Below are 25,161 nucleotides of genomic sequence, written 5' to 3'. Positions count from 1 at the left end.
TGGAACCAAAGCCTCCTTCCAGGTTGCAGTGTGCAGATGCTGTTCTGCGAAGGATTTTTAAAACAGCTTCGCGAAGGGGAAAAACACATTTAAAATAAAAGTCAAGGAGATTTCCAGTTGGCTCAGAACAGTGGAAACTCACACTTTGGCTTGCAATGCAAGTGACCTCAGAAACTACACTGGCTTTTGATTGTCTGGGAAGAAGTCTCATATCTTGTTTTTATTCAGACCTCTACTTGACCAGATTCAGACAGGGAGAGAAAGGAAGTCACAGGGGGATACAAAGAACGGCTTTGGGCAGATGGGAGACAGTTTAACACACAGTGAGAGTAAGACAAGCAAAACAAGAAGGTGAGAACTCAGGGCCCTAATGCTTTAAAAAGATAGTGTCAATCACAGCATGACTATAAACCAGGTGCTTTGGCCAATTTCAGCCTTGGTGTAAAATGGTGCAGTTACCATTGGGTATTGTGGCTGCTTAGACCAGGGTTGAATTTGGTCCATAATGTTCACGTCTAACACCTTAGCGAAAGGGAAATTGAGACTACAAAGTTGATGTTCTATCACACTTAAAGATGCATAACCAAATTTACCTCTGGTGTAAGGGGACCAAAGGGGGCCACAATCCCATTGGATTCAATGGAGTTGCATCTGCTTATGCCAGTGGTGAACTTTATCTGCTAGTGAAGCATCCACCCTAGCGTGTTATCCAGCAATAGAGAACTGCTACCTCTTCCTTTTCTGACCCAAATTAGTAGGCTCCATCCCAGTCCCCATTGTTCATATGTTCTTAGCCATTGCTGAGCCAGCCCTGCCCAATAGCATAAAGTCAGGGAAGCTAGGGAATTTCATCAGCGACAGCAAAATAGAAACATAAGAAACCATTTTTGCCTTTTCCCCATATTGAGGAACTAGATCATTTCCCTACCACAGACTAAAGAAATATTAGAAAGAGACCCTGCTGGAACCAAAGGTCCTGTCTTCTGTATGCTGCAGATTAAATACAAGCCCGGCAGTTGAGAGCAGCCCCTTCTGCCTCTAACAATTAGAGATGAGTCTAAGCTATGAGGCTCATGTCAAAATCCAAACTTCCAAAGAGTTTGGGTCTCTGATTCTGCTGCCGGCTCATCTCTAATATTGAGTCTATGTGACAGACCTAATTATGCATTAAATACCCTTCTGTTGCTTCCCACTGGCAATCAACTGATCCCTCGCCCAGATTTACACTAGGCACTCAATACCTAAATGTTGTGCCAGCAGGCATCCTGCCCCACAAGGATAAGCTCCTCCTTCCTGCACTCAGGGTCTCTTCTGAAAAAGAGACCACATCTTCTTGTGCTCAAATTCCTGTAACCATCTCTGGCAGAAGAGGAGGATCTGACTCTTGTTTATTTTGGCAGGCTATTTGCAGGGGCAGTACTAAAGACCTCTCCCTGGCCCCCTGTATCCACCTGACTTAAGGTGGAAGGAGGAAAAGAAAGGTGCACACATTTCTGGCTTAGACGCCCTGTGCTGGGGTATGTGCATTGTCCTTTTATCAGTGGGTAATTCTATTCACCAAGCTCCGTGAACATGTGTAGGTGTGCAGTGAACCCTTGGGGAACACACCAGGGCAGAGGCTAAGTGAGCTCAAAGGTTGTTGTTCTGGTTGTCTTCTTCTTCCGGGTCTTTGGTTTGTGCCAGTGTTATATTCTCTTGGATTTCATTGTGGTGTCTCCTCATCCTTAAAAAAAGAAAAGAAATGAAGAGTCAAAACCCCAGGGAGAAAGCCAGCATGAGGCAGCAGCCTATGACTGTTTCACCGCCAGCTCAGTGTGTATTTTACCGGTCAATTCTTAACCCATACACAAGCTTGATTTCAGCCGATTTCTCCTCTAAGTGAGTGCTACAGCATTTCGGCTAGCTACATTATTTCTGCTAGCACAGTGCAACAGCCATGCCTCCTGAGCCCTTGTCTTGAGCACACCCTTATCAGCACTCTTCCCCACCCATTTTCTGAGTACACCTACCATATTCTCTTCCCTGGTCCTGGGTGGGCCGAGTCTGGCCATTTCAGAGTGAGTGCTCTTTTCATCCCCCCAAAAGGAGGCTCTACTTCAGGGGGATCATTACAAACTTTGGGCCCACTCCAGCAATCCCTGCTCACATGAACAATACTTACTTACAGGAGTAGACTCTGATTTCCATGGGTTCTACTTGTATGAGCAAGTGTTACAGGCATGTACTCTTAAATCCATATGAATTTGCATGAAATATCATAGGATTGGTATGTTAATTTCATCTAATGTTCAGTGCATTTCAAGGGAATTTATTCCAACTTCACTTCTCATTCATTTAAGATATACTAACTAGGCTCGAGATTCAGCTCTGTAGCAGATGATGAGGGGTTATTTGTAATGGCAGAGATTTGGTTAGATGTGGTAGAACTGGTCCTGCTGTGTTCTATGGCTAATGCATAGAACAGGGAGGCAGTCCCCACTCCGGGGTTTATGAAGCTGAAGCACACTTCCGGGTATTTGGTTTTCTTTTATTGATTTACTGGTTATCGCCTCCTCAGCCTTGTCCCCTATTTGGAGATGTTTATATGATTCAACATACATGGATGCAGAATAAATTCCATTGAAAACATCAGGGAACATCCCATGCAATCTCTGACAATATTTTATCCAAATTCATTTGGAATTTAAGGCAGTATGGGTTCCAGTTTTCAGTACTGTGGGCTTTACTCTTTATCTCATGAGTAAAAATGCCACTCCGTTCCCCTTCAGATCCTGGATTAAATAACATTCACTAACATCTGCTTCTCTCCATTGCTATTTCAACTGTTTTTTTAAAAATATAATAGAACCCTATAGCGGTTTGAGCAGATGGAGAGTTAGTCCTGTCAAAGGTCTTACTAACACACTGAAAAACCTGCCAGAGTGGTCCACTTCTCCTATGTTACTACTTACTTTTCTCTGTTGAAAACAATGAAGTCCCTTTGCAGTGACTCCAGGTGCTTCTGAAGACGGCAGCCCTTCCATGTTGAAATAGGGAAAAGCAGAGGAGAGGACAGTTAGAGTTCACAACTGACACAGGACAGTATCTGAGGTGTTCCCATCCATTAGGCATAAATGGGTTTGCCCCTACAGGTTGAAGAATGGCAATCAGGGTAACGTATTATATTCAATAGCACTTATTCCATCACAGAAGGTCTCCAATTTTGAGAAAGGAGTCATAGAAGAGTTCAGTTTACCGTAGCTGTACAAAGCATGGGATGTGAGCCCAGAAGTCTTAGCACCACACACGAGTGAGAGCAGCACCAATGTGGATGCAGGGTATTACAACTAGAGAATTATTGTGCAGGCTGGCTCTTCTCACTCGTGCTAGGCAAATATGAAAGAAGCAAGTTAAGTGTAAATTGCTTCAGTTAATGCTGTGATGAACCCAAAGTGCCTTGCAGAATGTATAGAGGGATTCCTCCATCCATTCCTGAAATACCTCCCACACACTTTTAGGGAAGGGAAATAAGGTGCATGATTGGTTTTGCTGATGCGGTTCACACAACTGCTTTGGGCAGGAAGTTGGGAATAACTATTTCAGCAGTTGATTCTACAGGAGGCATTTGAAGTTGACAAAAGGTTAAATCCCCAAACTAGAATTTCTCCAAGGCAGACAGGTTGATATTCCTCAATAGTCCCAAATGTGCCATTAGTATCTTTCATAACGACAAGCGACTGAGGCCTCAGTTTTACCTCTTGTCTGAAAGAGAGAATTTGCGGAGTGGGAGCGAGCTGAAAATGTACAGAAAGCTCTACCTTCTTCTCTCTCCTCTTTCATTAGATAAAGAGAGATGGAAGGAGGAGCAGTCTTGTGTCTAAAGCACAGAATTAGGGGGTTCACGTTATTGTGATGACCATTTAATCACAGGGCATTACACACCTTACAAAATATACAGAGACACACTTTTCCCTGCCCTGAAGAGCTTACAGCTTAAGGGTAGGTAGGGCACAACATGTGAGAGCTACAAGCAGTAGGTGGGGGGAAAGGAGCAATGGAAATAGATTCATGCAGTTAGTTATGTGCATGCCTTGTCTCAAAACTGTTTTGTTCCCAGCTCTGGGTTGTGGTTTCCCCAGCTGTAAAGTGGGGAGAATGATACCCACTCTCCAAGAGTGCTGGTCAGGTGCTTTTAGCACCTAGGATGGATGGCAAAGCATCAGTATGGAAAGACAGATTTCCTTATGCTGCGGCCAGGTGACAGAGCTCTGTCGAGAGCCTGCCTCATTTGGGCTCAGTGAAGCTTGATGGAAGAGGTGGGCAAGCCTCAGGCCAGGATCAGTGTTACACATACTCCATTCTATCACTGTCTATCAGCAGCCATACACACAGCCTACAAACAACAAAGGGGGGAAAAAGCCTGCCTGAAGGCAAATAAAACATGAGCTGTAGCTCACGAAAGCTCATGCTCAAATAAATTGGTTAGTCTCTAAGGTGCCACAAGTACTCCTTTTCTATTTACAAGCCCTAACTCTGACTGGCAAGATCGGTTCTGATAGCTCTTGAGTTTGGCTGCTTCATTCACCACAGAGACGTTTCACTGGGGTACCAGACACCACCTGCATTCCAGTCACCAGCGCATGGTAAAAGGAAAAGAAGTGACAGATGCCTTCTTTAAACCGTTTGTACAAGTCAGTCACTGACAGGATTCCTTAAAGAGACACAGCTCTAGCACAATTTAGCTGTCACAGCATAGTACTCCCCAAAGCCGTGAGCAACAGTGCACCTCTCCTTGCTATGTATGACACAGGCTCCGGTTTAATGCGATCCCAAGAATTCATAACCTTGTATTTCACTTTTAATTTCCTCTGAGCATTATGCTCAGCTGTTGCTTCCTTCGTACAGCTGCTGTCCTCAGAGCCATCGTTCACACACACACACAAAGTGGCAGTGATTTGAACAGTAGAGATATCTCTGGCTTTGTGACTGCCTGCTGAGAACGAACTTTACCCTGAGGGTCTCCCTGAATGAAAACTAGTGAGAGTAAACTCCTGACCTAAATGCACAAAGAAAATCAATACAGCAGACATAAAATGTCCTATAAAACCCTATAGCCATGGTCTACATCAGGGGTGAAAGTAAGGCGGTACAGGCCGGTACTGCGTCCTGGTAAGAAGTGGCTGCCACGGCAGCGTTTTAACGTCACTGCCCCTTTTGCCCCCCTCTCCGCCTGGCTGCCGATGAGGGTGGGGGGGGGGGGGGCGCAAAAGGAGCAGTTGCCCTGGGGCTGGCAATTAAAAGGGGCCTGGGGCTCCGGACCCTTTCAATCACCACTGAAGCCTTGGGAGGCGCAGGCCAAGCAGTGCGGATTGCCTGGCTGGGGGACACTGACCCCCCCCCTTCCATCTGAAGCCATGCCCCTTTGGAGGCGGGGCACAGAGCTGACCCCATACCAGTAAGAGTTCAATTTTACTTTCATCCCTGGTCTACACGGAGAATATTGTAATGTTGACCTCACACACAAGGTTTTGAACTACTATAAACTAAATTTATTTAAAGATGCTTCTGAGAGAACTGGCCAGACAGTACATTCCTCCTCAACCTCTGATCTCAAAGAGTCCTCCCAACAAAAAGGAATGGGAGCCAAAAAGATGATCGCTGCAGACCCTTCCACCTCACACCTCCTACTTTTCAAGGTACTAAAAGAATGAGGCCTACAGCAAGGGAAAGTGTGTGCAGGGGAACCTGAACCTTTAAAAGGAGGAAACAGGTAGTGGGGCTGGAGGGAGGAAAGAAAGGCCTTTTATAGCAGGGAGGTAATATGTAGGCAGAGAGGAGAAGCACACAAAGAGTCCTAACAGCAAAGAAAGAGATGGGTGCCAAAGACGAAAAGAGAGGGGAAGGGTGCAGTTAAGACCAAAGCATGACCCACTATCACATCTAGGGAGACCATTGATGTTTAATGCCATGGGTTGTCAGTCAAACCTCCTTAGAAAACACTGTTTTATTTTGTTTCTTGAGAAATTTTACTTAAAAAACATGTTTTTTGGAATAAACTTTCCAAATTCCTAGTGCTTTCACAAAACCCAACGCATTCTACAGGCTTCTGCTGCCTCTTGGCGGCACTCGACCTGCTGGCAACATTCATTCTGCACAGCTGATTGGGAAGGGGTGGGGATCAGGCTGCTTTTGCTTCCACTGATGAAGAGTATTAAAAAGGATCAGTTTTGTAAATGAAAGAACTCTTATCCCAGGCCATGATAAAATATTTAACATGCTCAGAGATTCAGCTGACCTTCAAAATAACTTAATTTTTAAAGAATCCAATTCTATTTAATTAGAGGATCTTTATCATAGAAGAGGGATGAGGGAGACTTCAGTATTAACAAAGCCCTATGGCATCAACGCAGGGGAGAAATTCCGGCCACACAGAAGTCGATGGGAGTTTTGACATTGACTTCAGTGGGCAGGATTTCACTCTAGGACTTCGTTAGGCTCCCTCCTAATGTTATCATGACCTGCCAACATGTTTTAAACACAACTGATTTTCCTAGTCTAAACATGGCCTTGGAAACACTTCACCTTTTAGATGACTGAACTGAAAGGGAGGACAGGCTCCTACCCCAAATTGGCCTTCAGCATTTTACAAATAAACTGGGTGGTGCATTGTGTGCCTTAAAAACTGGCTTTCCACTTCCTGAGACCTAGATTCAACGCCTGGTTTAGTTTGATCACAACTGAAAATGAGGTTGTGGATGGTCTGATCCTAGCCCATAATGAAGATTTGCCCAGATTGCAAATCCTGCTGCAAGCTTAGCATAATGGAGCATGATTAGCCATGTTGGCTGCAGAGAGGCCAAGGTCTGGAATACTGGGGGAGTCATAAGAGTTTGCTGGTACCTTGGAAGCACTGCTTGGGAGAAGCTTGCAAAACACCTTCGTGACTTGTGCCCAGGTGTGAGAAACTGGAGCGGCACCATTTCCTACCACTCTGACCCAATCTTGCAGTAAATTATCTCCAGCAAAACATTATCAACAGCAAAGTCAGAAACTAGTCCTTCCCGTACTCCATTCCCTGAAATTCAAAGCCATCTGGGACTGTTTAAATCCCAACATTAGCCACCATGGGCAATTCCTTCCCCCCCACCCACCTCTGACTTTTAAAGAAGGAAATTAAATGCAAAATTCATGTTATAAAACATAAAAATTACATAACCTAGATAGCAATTTGGGAAATGCATGAGTTAATGTTCATATTACAATATCATGCTGTCCCTGGTGTACGCTCTGTCACTAGTACAGAGAGGTTTTGTGAACAAAGCCATCCCAACAGCAACAATCAGACTATTTACAAGTTTGCATTTTGCTGCATCCATATGAAATATCAAGTGAATTTTTGTGTAAAGAAAGAGATTTCCAGGACTCTAGGAGCCTGCCTCTCTTTCTCTCTCACCTGTGAAGAATAGCTTTTGTTGGTATCTTTCTCCTTCTTAGCTAAGCGCTTCTTTTTCTTATGAAGCGGTTTGGACTCCAGGATCATTTCTTCAAGTTCGAAGGTTGGGTCACAATTCAGTCTACCTTTCTATAGGGGAGAGAAAGGTCACCTTAGCTGAATCGACCCTGCATTGAAGAGGCTCTCACAAACAGGAAAGAACCTGGGAAATAACTCTCTAATGAATAAACCAATAACAATAACCTAGCCAGAGCTCCTGCTGAACCTTTTACATATTTTATCACTCCCCTCGGTTAGAAGGACACTGTCAAGGTACATTGCATCATTTTAAAAATCACTTTCTCATTTATTCATTGTTGTTTATACTGAAACCTTGAATGCTTCAAGGAGAAATCTAGAATATTCCTTTCCATAATTATGATCTTCTCCCTTAGGTATATATGCATTGGTTTGTTATTAAGGGTCATTTGTCAGGATAAGCAGTTATTCTAAAGTGGCTGGCAAGAACCAAGTTATACACATAGGGTTATCTGAGAGTTCTGGGCTGTGCATGTTTTTTTTAAATTGTAGAATGATCACAAGCACGGTTGCTCACAGCCGTTTGCTACTGCAGGATTGCTCATGAGCACAGTGGCTAGGTACGCTAGTTTGTTATGATAGGGTTGGTTACGAGCATTGAATCCTCTGCACATAGTTTTGAAAATACAAAGGTTCTTGTAAGTGCATTAGAGCACTTCTTCTGAATACACAGAGAATTAATGACGACATTACAAAACTAACAATAATACAAATCGTGAGCATCGACCATTTGTAATGATCCCTTTAATAGTCTTAATCATAAAATGAAAATTCTCACCTGGATTTTCCCTTGCCTTGCACCTTGTATAGTAATATATACCTGTGCAAAGTATGTGCAAAAGTACATTACTTTTCTGATCTAGTGCAAAGTAGTGGAGAATCAGGTGCAGTGTATAGGAGGGTACTCTGATCGTGACACATTCTAAATGATGGTTTTTTTAAAAAAATTGCCTTACAGTGGGAATGAATCCTGGCATTATCCTCTTCTGTAGGACTGCATCCCAGTTAATATCAGCGAGATACGGAAAGTCCTGAATATCTTTCAACTGAGAAAACCGTGCCTCGGGATTTGGCTCAAGCAACTGGCAATGGGAATTAAACACAATAGTTTAGACGCCAGGCCACGGGAAGACAATCAGGAGAAAAAGGGTATATATATCACACAGTTGTGAATCTATATCTGTCTATATGTACACCAGTTGCCTTTTTAAAATGTACCAATTTTGCCTTTGATAACTTGATACCGATCCCATGATATTCACCCTATTCTCTTTATACCTAGGGAATGCTTCCAATACTACAGTAGTAATGCTATGTAGTTACAAAGGAAATTGAAAAGTTCTGAAGAGCAACAATCTGTGTTTATACAGGAATATATACACACACGCACACCCTGAAGCCTATAGTTATACCAGGAATATCAATGTTATTTGCTATCTATCAGTGCGTAGGAAGAAGACAGAATTTAGGCTACATTGTTATTGACTATAGACCACACAATAAAGTGGGTAGGGAGAGAGGGCAATGGGCAGTCTTTCTTCTCCTGCTCCCCAACACAGCAGCCAGCAGAGGTGAGTTGGTGTGGGTGGTGATGTAATTTGTTATGCTGTAGGCCAATGGCAAATTTCCTCCATTCCCAGAGCACAAGGGAAGCAGGGAGGGAGTGGTGCCTCAAAGAGGGTTACTCTTGATTTGGCAGTTTATGTACCACCGTCTCTTAAGAGTGGTGCCTACTGGCACAATGTGTAGCCCCTTGTCTATATCTGTCCACTCTCTCCCCCCTCTCTTAGTTAAGATTCCATTCTCCATTAGCTTTCGGGCAGTTGTAACTGACTGCAGTGCCTGGATGGGTGGAGTTAACCTTAACCCTCCCATTGAGAGTATATTGCAGGAGTTAAACAGCCCGACTATGGCTCCAGGCGTCCACCCTCCTGTACAAGCAGGAAGAGTCACCAGCACCACTCCAGAGGGTTGTGTTAGCAACCTGGCATTACAGGTCAGTACACATTAGTGCAGGGTCTTTTTTTAATCTTGGTCAGAAGCCAAGTGGTTTAATCTGTGCTGGCCTGAAGCTCAGAGCACAGAGATCTCTGGTCCCACATATCACTCAGTCCAGGGTGCAACACACAAACTCCGGCATCAGAGCCAAAGTAATCTCATTGCTAATGATTTTTCAACTGGGCTGCTTACTTGGCTACAACTGAAGATTTTCCTTTAGTAACGACTCACTGAGTTCTTTCTTATTAGCAAGTTAAGCAGTGCATCCACTGAGATGTCACCAGATGTCCTTGAGTGTGAACAAGTCATCCAAAATGGTCTGTTTTAACAGGTTCTTTTCTTTCACAGGGAGACTAAGAAAAATGGAACACGTTCTACAGTGTTTCTTCCCCCCTCTCTCCAATTTAAATAAAATCCCAGCGGGGCCAGCTTCATCTTCACTTTCTCAGTATTTGGATCTGATTTCCTCACTCCACTTCCCCACCAAACTCTACTGAAAATGTATATGTATTTGGCATTTTAGTCTCCTGTCTCCAACACAACAGTGAAATTGGAAACTGCAGATTAAAAAGGCATCTTTCCAAAGAAGACATATCTAATCACAGCACAGAAAACTCAGTTAACACGAGGGAGGCAGAGGGACTGGCTAAAGTGTTAATAAGGGGGTATAATTAAGAGAAATGGGATGCAAAAAAAAATGCAAGGTATGGATATTAAGAAGTTTTTAATTGTGAGCTCTATTAGGCTGTATCATAGTCTTCCAAGGACACCAGTGAATGTCACAATGGATAGTGCTCTATATTGTTAGGAAACAACTGGCTGTTTTAATATTTATTTAACTGAGGAATGCTGATGCTTCCTTTTACTATTGTATCTGGGCACCCCACAACTGTCAGTGGCTTTATCCTCACAACACACCCCTGGGAGGTAGGCAAGGGCCATTACCCCCACGTTAGAGATGGGGAACTGAGGCGCAGAGAGATTAAATGACTCGCCTAAAGTCATTTGTGATGGAGCAGGAAACTGAATTCAGGTCTCTCAATTTCCAGGTTAATACCCTACCTGCTGGACCATCTTCCCTTTCTAACATCTATGAGTCTAAAACCATGGCAGTGGTCCTACTTGTCTTCATGTTTTTCAATGAATCCAGTGGGGATTTTTCATATTAGCTATAATACAAATTAGCGATTGAATTCTGTCTTTCAAGTTCTGTGGTTCAAGATTGCAAGAACTTCTGGTAGCACATTCTAAAATAACCCCAGAAAAACACTTCCTCAAATGTAATGAATACGCTGACAACTTGAAACACCATTTTAGTGTTAGTGCTTGCAACCAGAGTGTGAATGATATTAAGTGGAGGCGCAAAATCTATACTGTCAGCGTGTGAATGATATGCAGGCTGAGTGTAAACATCACTCACAGTTCATTTTCCCCATTCCAAGTACTGTGCTTAAACACAAAATGCAAGTAATGTGGCTCTGTTACCAATGATCAAACGCATTGAACCTTAATATGAAATTCACTTGAGATATTTGAACGGGACAAAACTTAACATCCCAGTTGGCCTCATATATAATAAATATTGCTGCTAAACCAGATGCAAAGGGGCACACAGAAATTTAAATAAATTGTGATATTGCATTATTAATTCAAGCCCGTGGGATTTACAGCATGTTGTGGTTCAGGATAAAACTTCTAGCAAAGGTAAAAATATATAGAAATACAAAGGATGTCTGCATGAAGATCCCTATGTCGCTATTTGGCCTGGTTAAACTCTAGCTCAGGTATTAACTATTCCTCTTTCTTAAATTCCCCCATTTAATATTAATTAAATGGGTATTTTTCAATCTTCCTCCTAAAAACACTGCTGTGCTGCATTACCAATGAAGAATTGTTCCCATGTCTGTAGCCTAGCCCATGTCTTTTTCAGTGGTGGGGATAACTGTACTCAGAGTCTTTAGGAAGAAAAATTGTCCTAAATGCTAGGGATTCTTTTACTATTCAGATGTAGGGCTAGTCTGAAAAAAATACCCCCAAAAATATTTCTCACAAAATTTCAAAATCTTGACGTTCCCATTTAGCAGGGTTCAAAATGGACTAGTTACCCTTTTTCATGATATCTTCCGCTAAGACTGTTATTCAAATTGTTTCTGAAATCCTTATCAAATGTTTTGCTTCCTGAAAACCTGCCTTCAGTAAGAAATCATGGGTTCAGGTTAACAAACAGTATTTATAACAATTTTGAAAACAACGTTGATAAAAATGTCAGTGAAAGTATCGAGGAAAAACGGTTTCAGAAAATGATATGGGAAATGGAACAATGTGAGAATATCAGCATTTTTTGTGAAAAGTTTGCATTTTGGAAAAAATGTTTTTTTCAACAAAATAGAAAGTTTTGTGTGAAAAATTTTGACTATCTCTATTTATCTCTCTCTAATTCCCAACGATGATTTCAGAGGGACAAAGAAGGCTACTGGGCAAGTCTGAAGGACGCTGATCCTGCGTATATCCTGAGAACAGGGGCAACACCAATGCAAGCTTCCCTGTTACTGGGCCTGACCTGGATGTGACACTGTCAGTAAGGCTTCCAGATAGTGATTACATCGGTGTGGATACCTTTAGTCATTTTAAAGAGCGCACCAAGAGCCATAATAAGGTCACTAACACTGGACCTGACCTGGACAGGATTTTCACTGGATGCCTAAGGAGCAATCCAAGGGCCAGTGAGCACAATGCACTCTTAGATGCGAATATATCCATTCCCCTGAGTTATCCCATTTCTCCACCTGCCCTCACCTTTTTGAGTAGCGACATCATTTCTTTAGACCAAGCAGCAGGATACATTACAGTAGCTGTCCTGAACACGTGAGCAATTTCGTTTGTAGATGTGTTGGAGCGAATGTGATAGGGCCTCTGTGAAAAACACAAGGAAACCATTTCATTTTAAAAAAAAAAAAAAAGTCTTTTGGAAATCTTCCTAGGGCAAGAAGTCTCCAAACAGAGTCTCTTTGTGCCATTCTCCAAGCCCCCGCATTGCTGCTCTAGATTGAACCACTGAAAGTCAGTCACTGCAGAGGCTAACTCAATTGAAGTAAATAGATTACTACAGGACTGAATAATGACAAGTAATAATAATGAAACATTTAAATGGCAAGATGAATAGGAGGGAAAAGCAAAGGGTAGAGCTGTCACCCTGCTGGTATTCCGTTGGCAAAGCCAGTATTTGTACTTAAAAAGGCCACTAAAGTGAAATTAATTTAGTGGTACTGCAAAGGCCAGTACTTTCTCAACATTCTCTGTTAAAAGTAAATGATATTTTCTGTTCGCTTCTCAAGTTTGAGATGATATTGACAAAGTAGAGGCTAGTGGTTTTTCTCTCTGCTTCTTCTTTCCTTTGGAAAGATAACAACATCAGCAAAGGGAAAAAAGAACAATATGAAAAATAACACCTCACAGCAGAGGTAGTTGAACAGAGTTTCATAGGTACGGCTCAGGGTGCAGAAGGGCTGTTCATTTATGTATGAAGAATGTCCTAGAGGTAGGAATAAATGAACCCTTCACTTTCATTTTAGATGCCAGCCTGAATTCTGGCCAGAGAACTTTAGGATACAGATGCAAGATGGAGAGGACGTTGCCCCTCTTAACATCCTTGACAGATCACTGCATTTGGAGCGTACCAAGTCTAAATTTTTCCAGAATAAAATGTGCAACCAAGCAGGCAAAAACCAATCATAGTAACGATGCATGTAGATGACCAACTGCACATCTGACTGGTACGTCCAACTGCATGCATCTCAACATTTAACTTGAAATTAATACAAGATGTTTGTGTATACAAGGGAAGGATTGCTGTATAATTTTGTTTTTGAAGTTGTTTTTAATTCCCAGATTTTTATTAAAATATTTTGACAATAAGTGTTCATTTTAAAAATATATGCGAGCAGATACAAATTAATATATGGAAATGGATGCATTACACTGAATATCTGCAAACAATGCAGGGGAACTCAAGTCTTCCTCTAAAAGTTTGTCACATTATACTGTGGTCACCACTAATACCATCAATTTGCTGTGATATGATATTTGAAATACTGCAGTATTTTCTACACTAGATTTGGAAATAACACAAAGTCAAAAGCCTTGGAATAGTAAGTGCAACAGTGTTGCAATCCATTTTATTTTCTAATTATAAAGTAAGTATTTATTATTTACATTTTCAAAAGTGTTTAGAGATTTTGGTTTTGAGTGCTCAGCTGCAGGAAGGGTGCACTTCACATCTGAGAACGATATCCTTTTAACCTGTCCAAATTGGACCCCGAAACTTGAGCCACCCAAAATTCACTTTAAAATTTAGACCAGTTTATATATAGATATAAATTAAAATACATTCTGCCCACACAGCTCCTTAAAAGATAAAAAGTTCTATATCCTGGAAATGTAAATAGTATTTGAAGAGTATTTTTTTAATTTCACAAATTGTTATGTAATCTTTTTGCTTGGAAAATACCGTTTATTTCATGCTAAGCAACTTTCCATTTTGCTCACCTATTTTTACAAAATTGTTTAAAGGGACTTATCCAAGATGCACCAAATTTTGCAAGTAAGTTACAGCCAAAGACTGAGGCATGACAGGGCATGAATAGTGTTGTATTAATAATTCACACACAGTGGTTCATGTTTTCTCAGACTGCAGAGCCTTAATGCAATAGTAAAACGATTTAAATTTTTTTTCTTGCGTGTTCTGAGCTCAGATTAAATTCTATTACAGTCCCTGCTTTTGGAATTCTTAGCCATCAGTTAGATGGCTCAGTTTTTACCGCCTAACTTATGTTAACTGACAGAGCTTTGGACACTCCAAGAACCTGTCACCCTGAGTTATTCTGCACTGCAGTGGTTTCTTTTTGAAATTCTTATGAGACCATCATAAGAATCTTGATGGAGATTTGATTTCTGCTGCCCGTTTTATAATAGATTTTGAAGCCCAGATTCCTACTCGTCTTTTTTTCATCGCTGTTAAAAAGCACTTATAATTTCAATACAGTATTGAAAACAGTAAAGAGTAAAAAAAAAAAAACACTACCCCAAACAAATGAATGCAGCTGTATATACAATACCCGGCCTCTAAGTAGCTCATAGGCAGTAATTCCTAAAGACCACCAGTCAACAGCAAAGGAATAGCCAGTAGATTTTGTTGAGTTAAACATCTCAGGTGCTGAAAAATACAGAAAAATTTTGTTTGCTTTATTTCAGAGTCTCAAACAGTAATCATTGACTATTTTCAGCAGTATATAATGTTTCGGTCCTAAGGTGTGAAAAGCATTCCAGACTGTTCTAGTTACCATATATTTAATTTGTTCCCCTTTGCCCAGTCTTTCACTTGATTATTTTTGGGTTTTTATCAAGTGATGACAGTAACAGGCTGGTTGGGATTCCCATCACCTAAATACTGTTCTTTTCCCAGCTCTGCCATTGCTATGCTTATTAACCTTGGGGAAGTCACTTAACCTCTTGGCCTCAGTTTCATAATCTACAGTAATATTTAGGTTTCAGAGTAGGAGCCGTGTTAATCTGTATTCGCAAAAAGAAAAGGAGGACTTGTGGCACCTTAGAGACTAACCAATTTATTTGAGCATGAGCTTTCGTGAGCTACAGCTCACTTCATCGGATGAAAGCTTATGCTCAAATAAATTGGTTAGTCTCTAAGGTGCCACAAGTCCTCCTTTTCTTTTTAGTAACATTCAGCTACTTCAAAAATCAAGGTGGGAAGTGAAGTTAAATGCTGATGTTTATACAATGCTTTGGGGTCATTACATGACAAGCTCTATATAATGTATAACTACTATTTGTAATTTCAGTGGGATGGTTACTTGAGGCCAATTCCCATCCATTAGGAAATTACTGCACTTTGGTGTGGAACCAGCATCTGACTCATTTAATAGTGTGACCCAACTTTTCATATATGTCTGCACTGAGAATTGAACACAGATTGATATGTGGACTTTGCAGTCTTATGATATGGACAGTATAATCAGTGTGAAGTATTCTCGGTCACTGACTTGCTCTGTGATCCGAGACAAGACTTTTAACTCCTCTCTGCCTCAGTTTCCCCCATGTGGGAAATAGGACTATTACTATTTTCTTACCCTAAAGGGGTGTTGTGAGATTTAATCCATTAATGGATGTAAGAGTTTTGAGAGCCTTGGATGGAGAAATTGAAGTATTACTTAAACACTCAATGTATAATAGATAAATAATTTAATTAATTTGGTGTTACAAAGTGTTTGTATGTCTCCTAAGAATTATGCCACTCATTGGGTAAACTAGTTTTCTAATATTACATAACTGACTAGGGGTTGGGAATTCAATCTATCTTAGGTTCTTATATAGCCTCTATCACCATAATATTTGATCACGTCACAATCTTTAATATATTTGTCCTCCCAACACGCCAAGCCCCTGTGAGGCAGGGCAGTGCTATTATCCCCATTTCACATATGCGGAACTGAGGCATAAAGAGGCTCTGTGTCTTCCCCAAGCAAGTCTGTGTCAGAGCAGGGAACTGAACCCTGCTCTATCAAGTCCAAAGCTAATATCCTGCAGGAAATGTCCTCACTCTCAAGTTAAAGCTTTTTTATTTGAGAGGTCAGCTAATTTCCTCCTTCATATCCTCCTTCCTTTATCTGAAGCCAAAAACACTTTCTGTCTAGCAGAACTGAAGAGGGTAAATTGTGAACACGGCATTTGGAACTTACAAACATAGACCTTATACTAGCTATATTTCTGGAAAGCAGGGAGTGACTTCTAGCTGGGTGTGGGCCCAACAGCCCTTGCTTTTATAGTTGAAAGCTGCCAGCCTGACAGGAAATAGGGCAGGGTCAGAAGATGACCTGACCTTCTTAGCTCCATGTGAAAGATGAAGGAAAAGCAGTGATTTTTAGGGGTGGAGGGTGAGGATCATTGTCAAAGGAATAAAACAAAACAGAGGGGCAAATCTGGCAGGGGTGGGGGGCATTTGTTTGTGTGTTTCTTTTTATACTACAGGGTTGAATCAGGTGATCTGAAGGGTGAAAGGTCAGCTCTGTTATGCCAATAAAAGGAGCCTTCCATGGAGGGAAGGAATAATTATGATGGGATGGCAGCAGTAAGGGGAAAACCTTAGATAACGCTTTAACTTTCCTGTACAGACCATCCCTGCTGTGTGAGGTGAGGGTCCTTGTGCTATCTGCAGTGAAATACTTTCATGACTGTTACGGTTGGTTAGATTTATAGCCTATTTTACAGATGGACACTTCTTAACTTTAAATAACCTCTCAGTTCTAACAGCCCTAGTTCTGGCACCTTCTTTTGTCAGCCATTTGCTGTGCACTGTTGGTCAGACTCTCCTCTTACTTACACTGGGGTTACCCTAGTGTAACCCCTCTGACTTCACCCATACAAAGAGGATTCCCAACAGTCCCTTATTTCAAGGGATGTCCCTTATTTTTCATCTCTGTACAACAAGATTGGGCATTGCTGAGTGCCGCAAAAAGCAGCGAGCAATACCTCTGGTGAATGTAGGTGAGTACTGCTTAGTATTATTATTATTTATTGATGATGATAATATTGGGAGGAGAGTTGGGACAGGGGTGCTAAGAAAACAGTTCCTTATTTTTGAAATACAATGTTGGCAACCCTACGTAAAAGTGAGGTCAAAACCAGGTTCCTCTTGTCTCTGAATAACCAGGTATTTTGCTCGTTTGGCAACGAAAGGGGCATAAGTAAGAATTTTCTGCATTAGTGGCAGGGGAAAATCAATAGATGAAACTTCTCTAGCAGCAAGAATAGTAAGCAAGCTCTGTCTGAAAAACAGACTGGGTATTTTTGCTCCAAACACACAAACTTGGGTGGGTGGGTAGATGGAGGAGATTTGGAGGGAGGTTATAGATGCAGCCTTTTTAGTGACAGCTAGAATGTCATTCCACATAGAACATTACACATTTTTCTCCATTTGCTACTGGTGTGATATGGTACATTCCAAAGACCATAAAAGTTTGTTCTGAACAGCATTAGGAGGAAGAACGAAACAGCATCTGTGGCAGTGATAGTTTAGCAATATCCAGACATGAAACTGAATCCCATCAGTGAGGGGGAATACCCACCTCCAGCCCTGCATGCTGCATTTTAAATACTTAGGTTTCAGAGCAGCAGCCGTGTTAGTCTGTCTTCGCAAAAAGAAAAGGAGGACTTGTGGCACCTTAGAGACTAACCAATTTATTTGAGCATGAGCTTTCGTGAGCTATAGCTCACTTCATCGGATGCATACTGTGGAAACTGCAGAAGACATTATATACACAGAGACCATGAAACAATACCTCCTCCCACCCCACTCTCCTGCTGGTAATAGCTTATCTAAAGTGATCATCAAGTTGGGCCATTTCCAGCACAAATCCAGGTTTTCTCACCCTCCACTCCCCCCCTCCCCCCAGAAACTCACTCTCCTGCTGGTAATAGCCCATCCAAAGTGACCACTCTCTTTAAAATGTGTGTATGATAATCAAGGTGGGCCATTTCCAGCACAAATCCAGGTTTTCTCACCCCCCCCACCCCCATCCAAAAACCACACACACAAACTCACTCTCCTGCTGGTAATAGCTTATCCAAAGCGACTGCTCTCCCTAGGGAGAAGGGAGAGTGGTCACTTTGGATGGGCTCATGCTCAAATAAATTGGTTAGTCTCTAAGGTGCCACAAGTACTCCTTTTTTTTAATACTTAGTGACTTAAAAGATAAACAAACTGATTCTAGTGTGTGCCTCCAATGTAGTAAAACCATATGTTGTTGATACCATTATTGTAGCAATGTCACATGTATCCAGGGAACCAGGACTAGAACCCTGGTTTCAATTTCAAAAACTGAGGGCACTTCTGCTTGATCTAAAGTAGCTCCTATAGTTGGTGGTAGTAGCAGCAGAAAGTCTGTTATCTACTTCGGGGTTCTCAAACTTTTTCTTTCTGAGGCCCACCCCCCCCTCCAGCAAGCTATAAAACCCCCAATGCCCACCTGATCTCAACAACTGACTTTCTGCATATAAAAGCCAGAGTTGGCATTGGGGGGGTAGTAAACAGGGCAACTGCTTGGGACCCTATGCCACAGGGAGACCCATGAAGCTAAGCTGCTCGGGCTTCGGCTTCAGCCCCAGGTGGTGGGGCTCAGGGCTTTGGGCTTCAGCCCCATGCAGTGGGGCTTCAGCCTTCTGCCTTGGGCCTGAATGAGTCTGATGCTAGCCCTGCTTGACGGACCCCCTGAAACCTGCTTGTAGGCCCCAGAGGGCCCTGGAGCCCTGGTTGAGAACCACTGCTCTACTTTGTGGCGCCACCACTCAACAGCAACATTCCTCACTCATACACACAGTAGCCCTGCTATTTTACTTAGCTTGGGACCAAATTGGTGCCTTTGCCCTATAGAGAGCACATAATACAATATTTGTGTACGTTTGTTCTTTCTCCTAACCAAGGACAAGAAAAAAAAATGGTGTCCCTACTCCCTTTGTCACCATGGCAACTGACCCTGCTACCAGCACAATGGGAACCCAAAGATTCGCATCACATTTTCCTAGCAAGAGCGTAACACTTAACACATGGAAGTGCAGAAGGTCAGTGCACAAATGTGCCATGCACTAGGGAACTGACTCATCCTGCCGGCCCTTATTTCCCTCCGGCTTATTTTCAAGCTTTTTTCCCTCGTGCACCTCAGTTTCTAGACTGCAGCTGGGCTGATTGTTTGGTACAGATGGGCACAAATCCATTCATATCAACAGGGTAAATAATTTTAAAAGGCATCTTCAAAATGAGATTGAAAACTGTTCTCATTACTTTCCTGCCTGTTGTGGCTGTGATGTTTGCATCTATCTAATGCTCCCAGTATATAAGTGTAGTGCATTTTTTATCTTAATGCCTATATACCACTGTGCAGCCACACTGGCTTTCCTCTGTCCTTTTAATTTTATATTTGCAAAGGACTGCAATATTAAACAGAGGATATTGGGCTAGTGGTAAAGCACTGGGTTAGTAACTAGGACTCCTGGAGCCTGATTCATCCTTTCCTTCCATGGGTTGATATCCCAATGTAACTTACAATGTGAGACCCTGTATTCTTTCTCCTGGCACGCTATTTCATCTATGCAGCTCATGCAAGTTCTACACGCCAAATTCTGCTTGCCATTACAGCTGGTCTAAATCCAGAGTAACACTATGGACTTCAGTGTAGTTAGTTCAGACTGAGACCTTAATCATGAGAGGTGCCTCTGAGCAACTTCTGCAAAGTACTCAGTCCATTCTCAACTCACAGGTGATGTTCAGCCCTCTGCAGGATTGAGTCATTACACTGGTGTAACAGACAGCCTATTACAGCTCTCAGTTTAACCATCTATGAAATGAGGATAATATAGTACCTACCTCATAGAGATGATATGAAGCTTAACTAAAATTTGTAAAATGCTTAGAGCCTCAAAAAAGAAACATTTTATTTAACACTTATCTGACATGAGCACAATAAATTTGCACAACGCTTTGTAGCATGACAATATTGTAACTGAAATTAGTGCCTCCATTAGATCTTTCCTGGCTCCCCACCTTTTTTGTTAGTTAATCACTGCATGGGTCCCAATTCTAAATCAGTATGAGAAAATATTTCACAGATAGGAGACACAAAATTCCTGGCAAAAAGAATCTTCTTTTTTCCATCTGTGGCTTGTCTCACTTAAAACCATAGCATTCCTATCTGGCAGGAGTGGAAAGAGTTAAAACTTCCTGAAAGGATTTCACTTCTATCCTCATATATCCCTTGAATTAAGGGAAGGTATTAAACAAAGAATGGCCATTTAAGTAGCCTAGATCTTTATGAATTCTTACCCATATATGGCTTTGTGCCAGCAACAGTGGTAACCTGCATCCCTTTAGTCAGTATTGTGGCAATGTTGAAATCTGTGATGTGCACATGTCCTGAAAGAAAGAAATTAGAGTTAATAAATAATTCATTTCTATTTGGTGTTCAATTCTGGTGCTGCCAGTAGATTTTTAAACCCAGACCTAATCTGCTTTATACATTCTTAAATGGTATGAAGGTTTGGAGCGGAAAGGGGGTTTCATAGGCAACATAACCTTCTTCATAACATCCCTTTCGGCATTCAGTGCAAAACCGTTTTTGAAAAGGAAACAATACTTTTTCTGCTAGTTAACTATAAGGCTCACCCCTCCAATTTACTATAAATGGCTCATGGAAACAGCTAATTGCTGCTGTCTGGACAACAAAGTATAAAGCTTTCTTTGGAGCAAGGGCTGCCTTTTTTTTGTTCTCTGTTTGTACAGTGTTTACCACAATGGGGCCTTGGGCCATGACTGGGGCTCCTATGTGCTACCACAATACATGTAAACAAACAAATAAATAATAATACTGGGAACCTGCTAAGAATCCAAGCAATTACACCTAAAAGGTCCAAATTACACTTAAGCCCTGCAATTAATTTATATTTCATAGAATAAAATTCATTCATTAAGATCATGGTAGTAGTGTTATAGATGACTGAATTATCACTTATCAAGAAACAAGTCTTTGACAATCAACTAGTGTTTAAATAGTCTAATCATCCCATTCAACTAACCAGGACCCTTCTTGGAGACACGGAAGGTGCCTGTATAGAAGGGGATCCAACTCATTGGGAATGTAACCCATTGGGAACATAACTCTTCCAAGTGAGACCAAGGCCCCCAAAGCTTTGGTAAACAGGAGGCGCACAACGCTCTCTTATTCATAATTGGGGTAAACTGCAAGTACATGACTCCACTCAGTTTAATGTCCGGAACATTAGATTACCATAATGTGCTGTGCATGACGCTCCTCATTAAGACCACTCAAAAACTAAAGCTAGGGCAGAATGCGGCAGCCCACTTCTTAAGAAATTCACATGGGAAGCACCTTCGATTGTGAAATTATTAATGCTCTTACAAATCTCATCTAAATAAATATAGTCCCTTAATGATTAACAGGAATGGATTTTATTCCTTGATGCATATAGGTAACTCCCAAAAATGGGAGAACAAACGGCAATAAGAGCACACATTTCCCTTTACTGTCTCCCCTTTTCATTTTGTCTTGGATCATTATAAATAAAAGACCTGGTTCAAGGTAAATTCATTTCTTGGCATATTTCATATACAGGGGTAACTGGGTGGAGTTTAGTGGCCTGTGATGTGCAGGAGGTCAGACTAGAGAATCTGGTGGTCCCTTCTGGCCTTGATTCTGTTCACCTTGTTAATGTCACAACCATATTGTAACACGTGGGCTCGGAATACTGTTACCCACTCAAAGACACCCAAGATGATGTTTTGCGCTATTGAGAAAGAACCAGTAATCCAGACCTTGTTACAGCAATGCTGATTTCAACTATCTTAGTGACCTTCAACTGGCATGGCCAGAATTGTAGCTCATTTCTAAGGTCTTCAGCCCATTCCAAGTGAACATTCATTTAAAGTTGCACTGCTTTCAGGTTTTTGAGCACAGACCTTCTAGCCTAGCTAAAATCTTGCCCATTTATAACCTCATGCTTTTAATGTCTTGCAATCTTCCTCCAGCAGAACATAGCGAGATCTGCACCAAATGTTTCTATATTCATGAAACCTTAGCAGCAAAACTGGGATGTTTGGCATGGGAAGTTTGTTAAATGTGGTGAAATCCACTCTTGGGGTAAGGGGGTGAGGAACCACACGGGAAAATATTTCCCAAGTTTTTATCCTCTTTGATAATTTGCCAGTTTCATTACTATTTCTCTGGAAATAGCCACAGTCATCCCCTTCAAAATACAAAAGTAAATAAAGAGGGAGGGCAGTAAATTTCTGGAGGGATGGGAAGGCAGGTGGTTGGTTGTAATTGTCTTATTCCTGAGTGTTCAGAAGGGCTATATACAGGCAAGTGGCAAATATGATTCCCTTCCCAAAGGTAAAAAAAATTATAGGTGAGTGAACTCAATAGCTGGTGAGCAGACCACAGGGACCTGTAGATTAAAGGGAGAGAATCACCAACTTCTATCTTAGGTAAGTAAACCAGACCGCTCCTCTCAAATGGGAGAAATTTTTCCATAAGGGGTTGATGGGCCACTCAGTGAGGGCAGCTGTACCTGGCCCAAAGAGGCAGGTACACATAGCTCTTCGGTAAGAAACAATTCATATGTTAAAATTATGTTGATTATATTTGATCCATCGGATTAAAACTGGCGTCTGGGTAATTGTTACTGAAAAATTCATTCTGTACCAACCTCAATCTTTTATCTCAACATTCTAACCCTGAAAACATTGGCTTTAAAGATACAGACTTCCCAGCAGAAGGCACGCAAAGTTTGTTGTATAAAATTTCAGGCAGCCTGACGCATGGGTTTTGCCACTTGCTAAGAATGTGTTCGTCTGGCTTTTCCCTTCCTTTTGTTTCATCTACTCTCTTTAATACATGCATTTTCTTGCATACACTTTGTACGTTACTGCTTCCTGGCTAAATTCAGAACCACAATTATGGAGCAGGCAAATCAATCTGGCACCTTTCTGCAGTGCTGCTTCAATCCAAAGGAGGACACTTTTAAGGTAATATTACTCCCCAAAATGGCAACAAAAACATGTATAAAGAAAAGGAGTACTTGTGGCACCTTAGAGACTAACAAATTTATTTGAGCATAAGCTTTCATGAGCTACAGCTCAAACATGTTTGCAAACCTAAATGCCAACATGGCGTAAGGAAAGCAGGTGCATTAAGGGTGAAATCACTGCAACCACGTGGAACCTGAGTATTTGGGCTCTATGTGCAAGGAGCACAGGGCAGTTAGGGAGGTGAAATCCACAGCGTCTGCTGAGACTTGGATTAGCAGGCACAGTTCCTCTGCACCCACTGAAGGTGGTGGTATGCTGATCCAGTGGCCTTAAATATGGCTTTGTAACTTCTCCCCTGTGCCCCCCTCCCCCAGCCTTCCCCCAATGTGGCCTTTCATGGCACTCCATGTGGAGCCTGAGCCAAGACCCTTCCTGTAGCATACAAGGGACAGTCAGGCAGCCGTTCAGTTGGCAGACCTCCCATACAAAGTGGTGCGAACACCCACGCAAGACCCTCTGCACTGCAGTGAATTTTACCTTTTGAACCCCTGTAGGCTGCGTGGGCACAACCCTGCAAGGTGCTGAGGGCTGCCAGTGAAGTGCTGGGTGCCCTCAACTCCCACTGAGTTCAAGCATCTCCTGAGCCTCTCAGTCCCCAAAGACTTCACTGGGAATGCAGAGTGCCGAGCTTGACAGGAACAGAGTCTGTATCAGGAATGGCAAGCTTCATAGAGAGGAACTGTGCATGTTGATGTTTCAGACTCCTCAGCCTATTTTCTGAAACACTGGAACATCGTTGAAGTGCTTCTTCTTCCTTTGCCACAGAGATCAAGCCCACACCAGTAAGAACCTCCACCTCACTGAGTTATTACGGGCTCATGAAATCAAATCTTATTGCTTATGCATAGCTAGGAATTCATTGCCAACTTTATGTCCGGTGTTAAAGCCATATAAGTAAAATAAGATCAGCTTTTCTGAAGAGCAAGAACAAAGACTCTACTTATGAGTTTCTGGCCTGAATGATGCAAGAGGGTTTTATGTGCCTCTCCACAATCCTGGCTAAATATTTCTTGTGAAGCAAGAATAGAGCTACTTGATACAGGTATTCTGTGGCTTACAGGCTAAATTAAAAACCAAAATTAGGGCCTATGAGACTTTCACAAGATCATGTAGTGATCAGGATATAAAGCTCTATACAAATATCTCTCAGAAACACACAGGTAGAGAGGAAACAACATAGAATAAAGTCCAGATCACTAATCAATATAACTTTGAAATTTAAAAGGGTCAAGCTCACAAAGCTGAAAATAATTATGAGCCAAATCAGCTGGGAGGAAGAATTTAGTCAGAAAAATGTGAGTGATAATTGGCAACTGTTTAAGAACACTTTAATAGATGCCCAAAAAGCTACAATCGAGGAAGAAGGCCATATTAGTTTAAAAAAAATTTTTTGGTTTAGAGGGGAAATGAAAGCAGCTATAAAAAAGTAATATATAACAAATGGAAGAAAGGGAAAGTTGATAGTAATTAATATAAATCAGAAGTAGAAACAATAGAAAATTGATAAGGAAAGCAAAGAGACACAAGGAGAACTCTATGGCTAGCAGAGTTAAGGACAATAAGAAGTTTTTAAAAAATATATTGGGAACAAAAAGAATCCCAACAATCATATTGGTCCTTTACTAGATGGGGAAAATAATTTATCAATAGTAATGCAGGGAGAGAAGGACAGAGCCTCTCTCCCTCCCTGCCCCGCCAATCTGGGGGGAGCACTTAACCCGCCATGCCCTCCCCCCATATATTGCCTCCGCACTGTGATGATCCTATAGGATTGAATGAGCTCAGTATCAATTGGGGTCAGCGGACCAGGCACAGATGCACTGGCCCTGCTCCCCACAAGTTCCCCATAATCCCTAAACCCAGTCCTGGAGGGAATAAGTCCTTAGTCCATGCCATTTCAGATCCTGTGCAGTGTGGCCCACACTACACTCCATACCCTCACCAAGGCACAGTCAATATAGATCCCCTTTAGTCTTTAGGACTG

The 25,161-nt window shown here is 41.8% G+C and overlaps 1 protein-coding gene across 1 annotated transcript in view; it reads right to left on the bottom strand.

Moving 5' to 3' along the window:
- Positions 1 to 1,629: 1,629 nt before the first annotated feature.
- Positions 1,630 to 25,161, bottom strand: part of STK32A (serine/threonine kinase 32A) — a 57,478-nt gene continuing 33,946 nt past the window's right edge. The window contains exons 5-11 of the mRNA XM_077824655.1: positions 20,397 to 20,486; positions 14,623 to 14,720; positions 12,305 to 12,421; positions 8,467 to 8,592; positions 7,433 to 7,561; positions 2,952 to 3,016; positions 1,630 to 1,723 (exon numbers count right to left, since the gene is read on the bottom strand). Of these exons, the coding sequence (XP_077680781.1) occupies positions 1,630 to 1,723; positions 2,952 to 3,016; positions 7,433 to 7,561; positions 8,467 to 8,592; positions 12,305 to 12,421; positions 14,623 to 14,720; positions 20,397 to 20,486 (719 nt within the window). The remainder of the gene's footprint in view (positions 1,724 to 2,951; positions 3,017 to 7,432; positions 7,562 to 8,466; positions 8,593 to 12,304; positions 12,422 to 14,622; positions 14,721 to 20,396; positions 20,487 to 25,161) is intronic.

Source organism: Eretmochelys imbricata, chromosome 8, assembly GCF_965152235.1.
Source record: "Eretmochelys imbricata isolate rEreImb1 chromosome 8, rEreImb1.hap1, whole genome shotgun sequence".
In the NCBI taxonomy this organism is placed as follows: Eukaryota; Metazoa; Chordata; order Testudines; family Cheloniidae; genus Eretmochelys; species Eretmochelys imbricata.
Note: the sequence above shows the minus strand (reverse complement) of the source record. Positions and strands in the feature narration are given on the sequence as shown.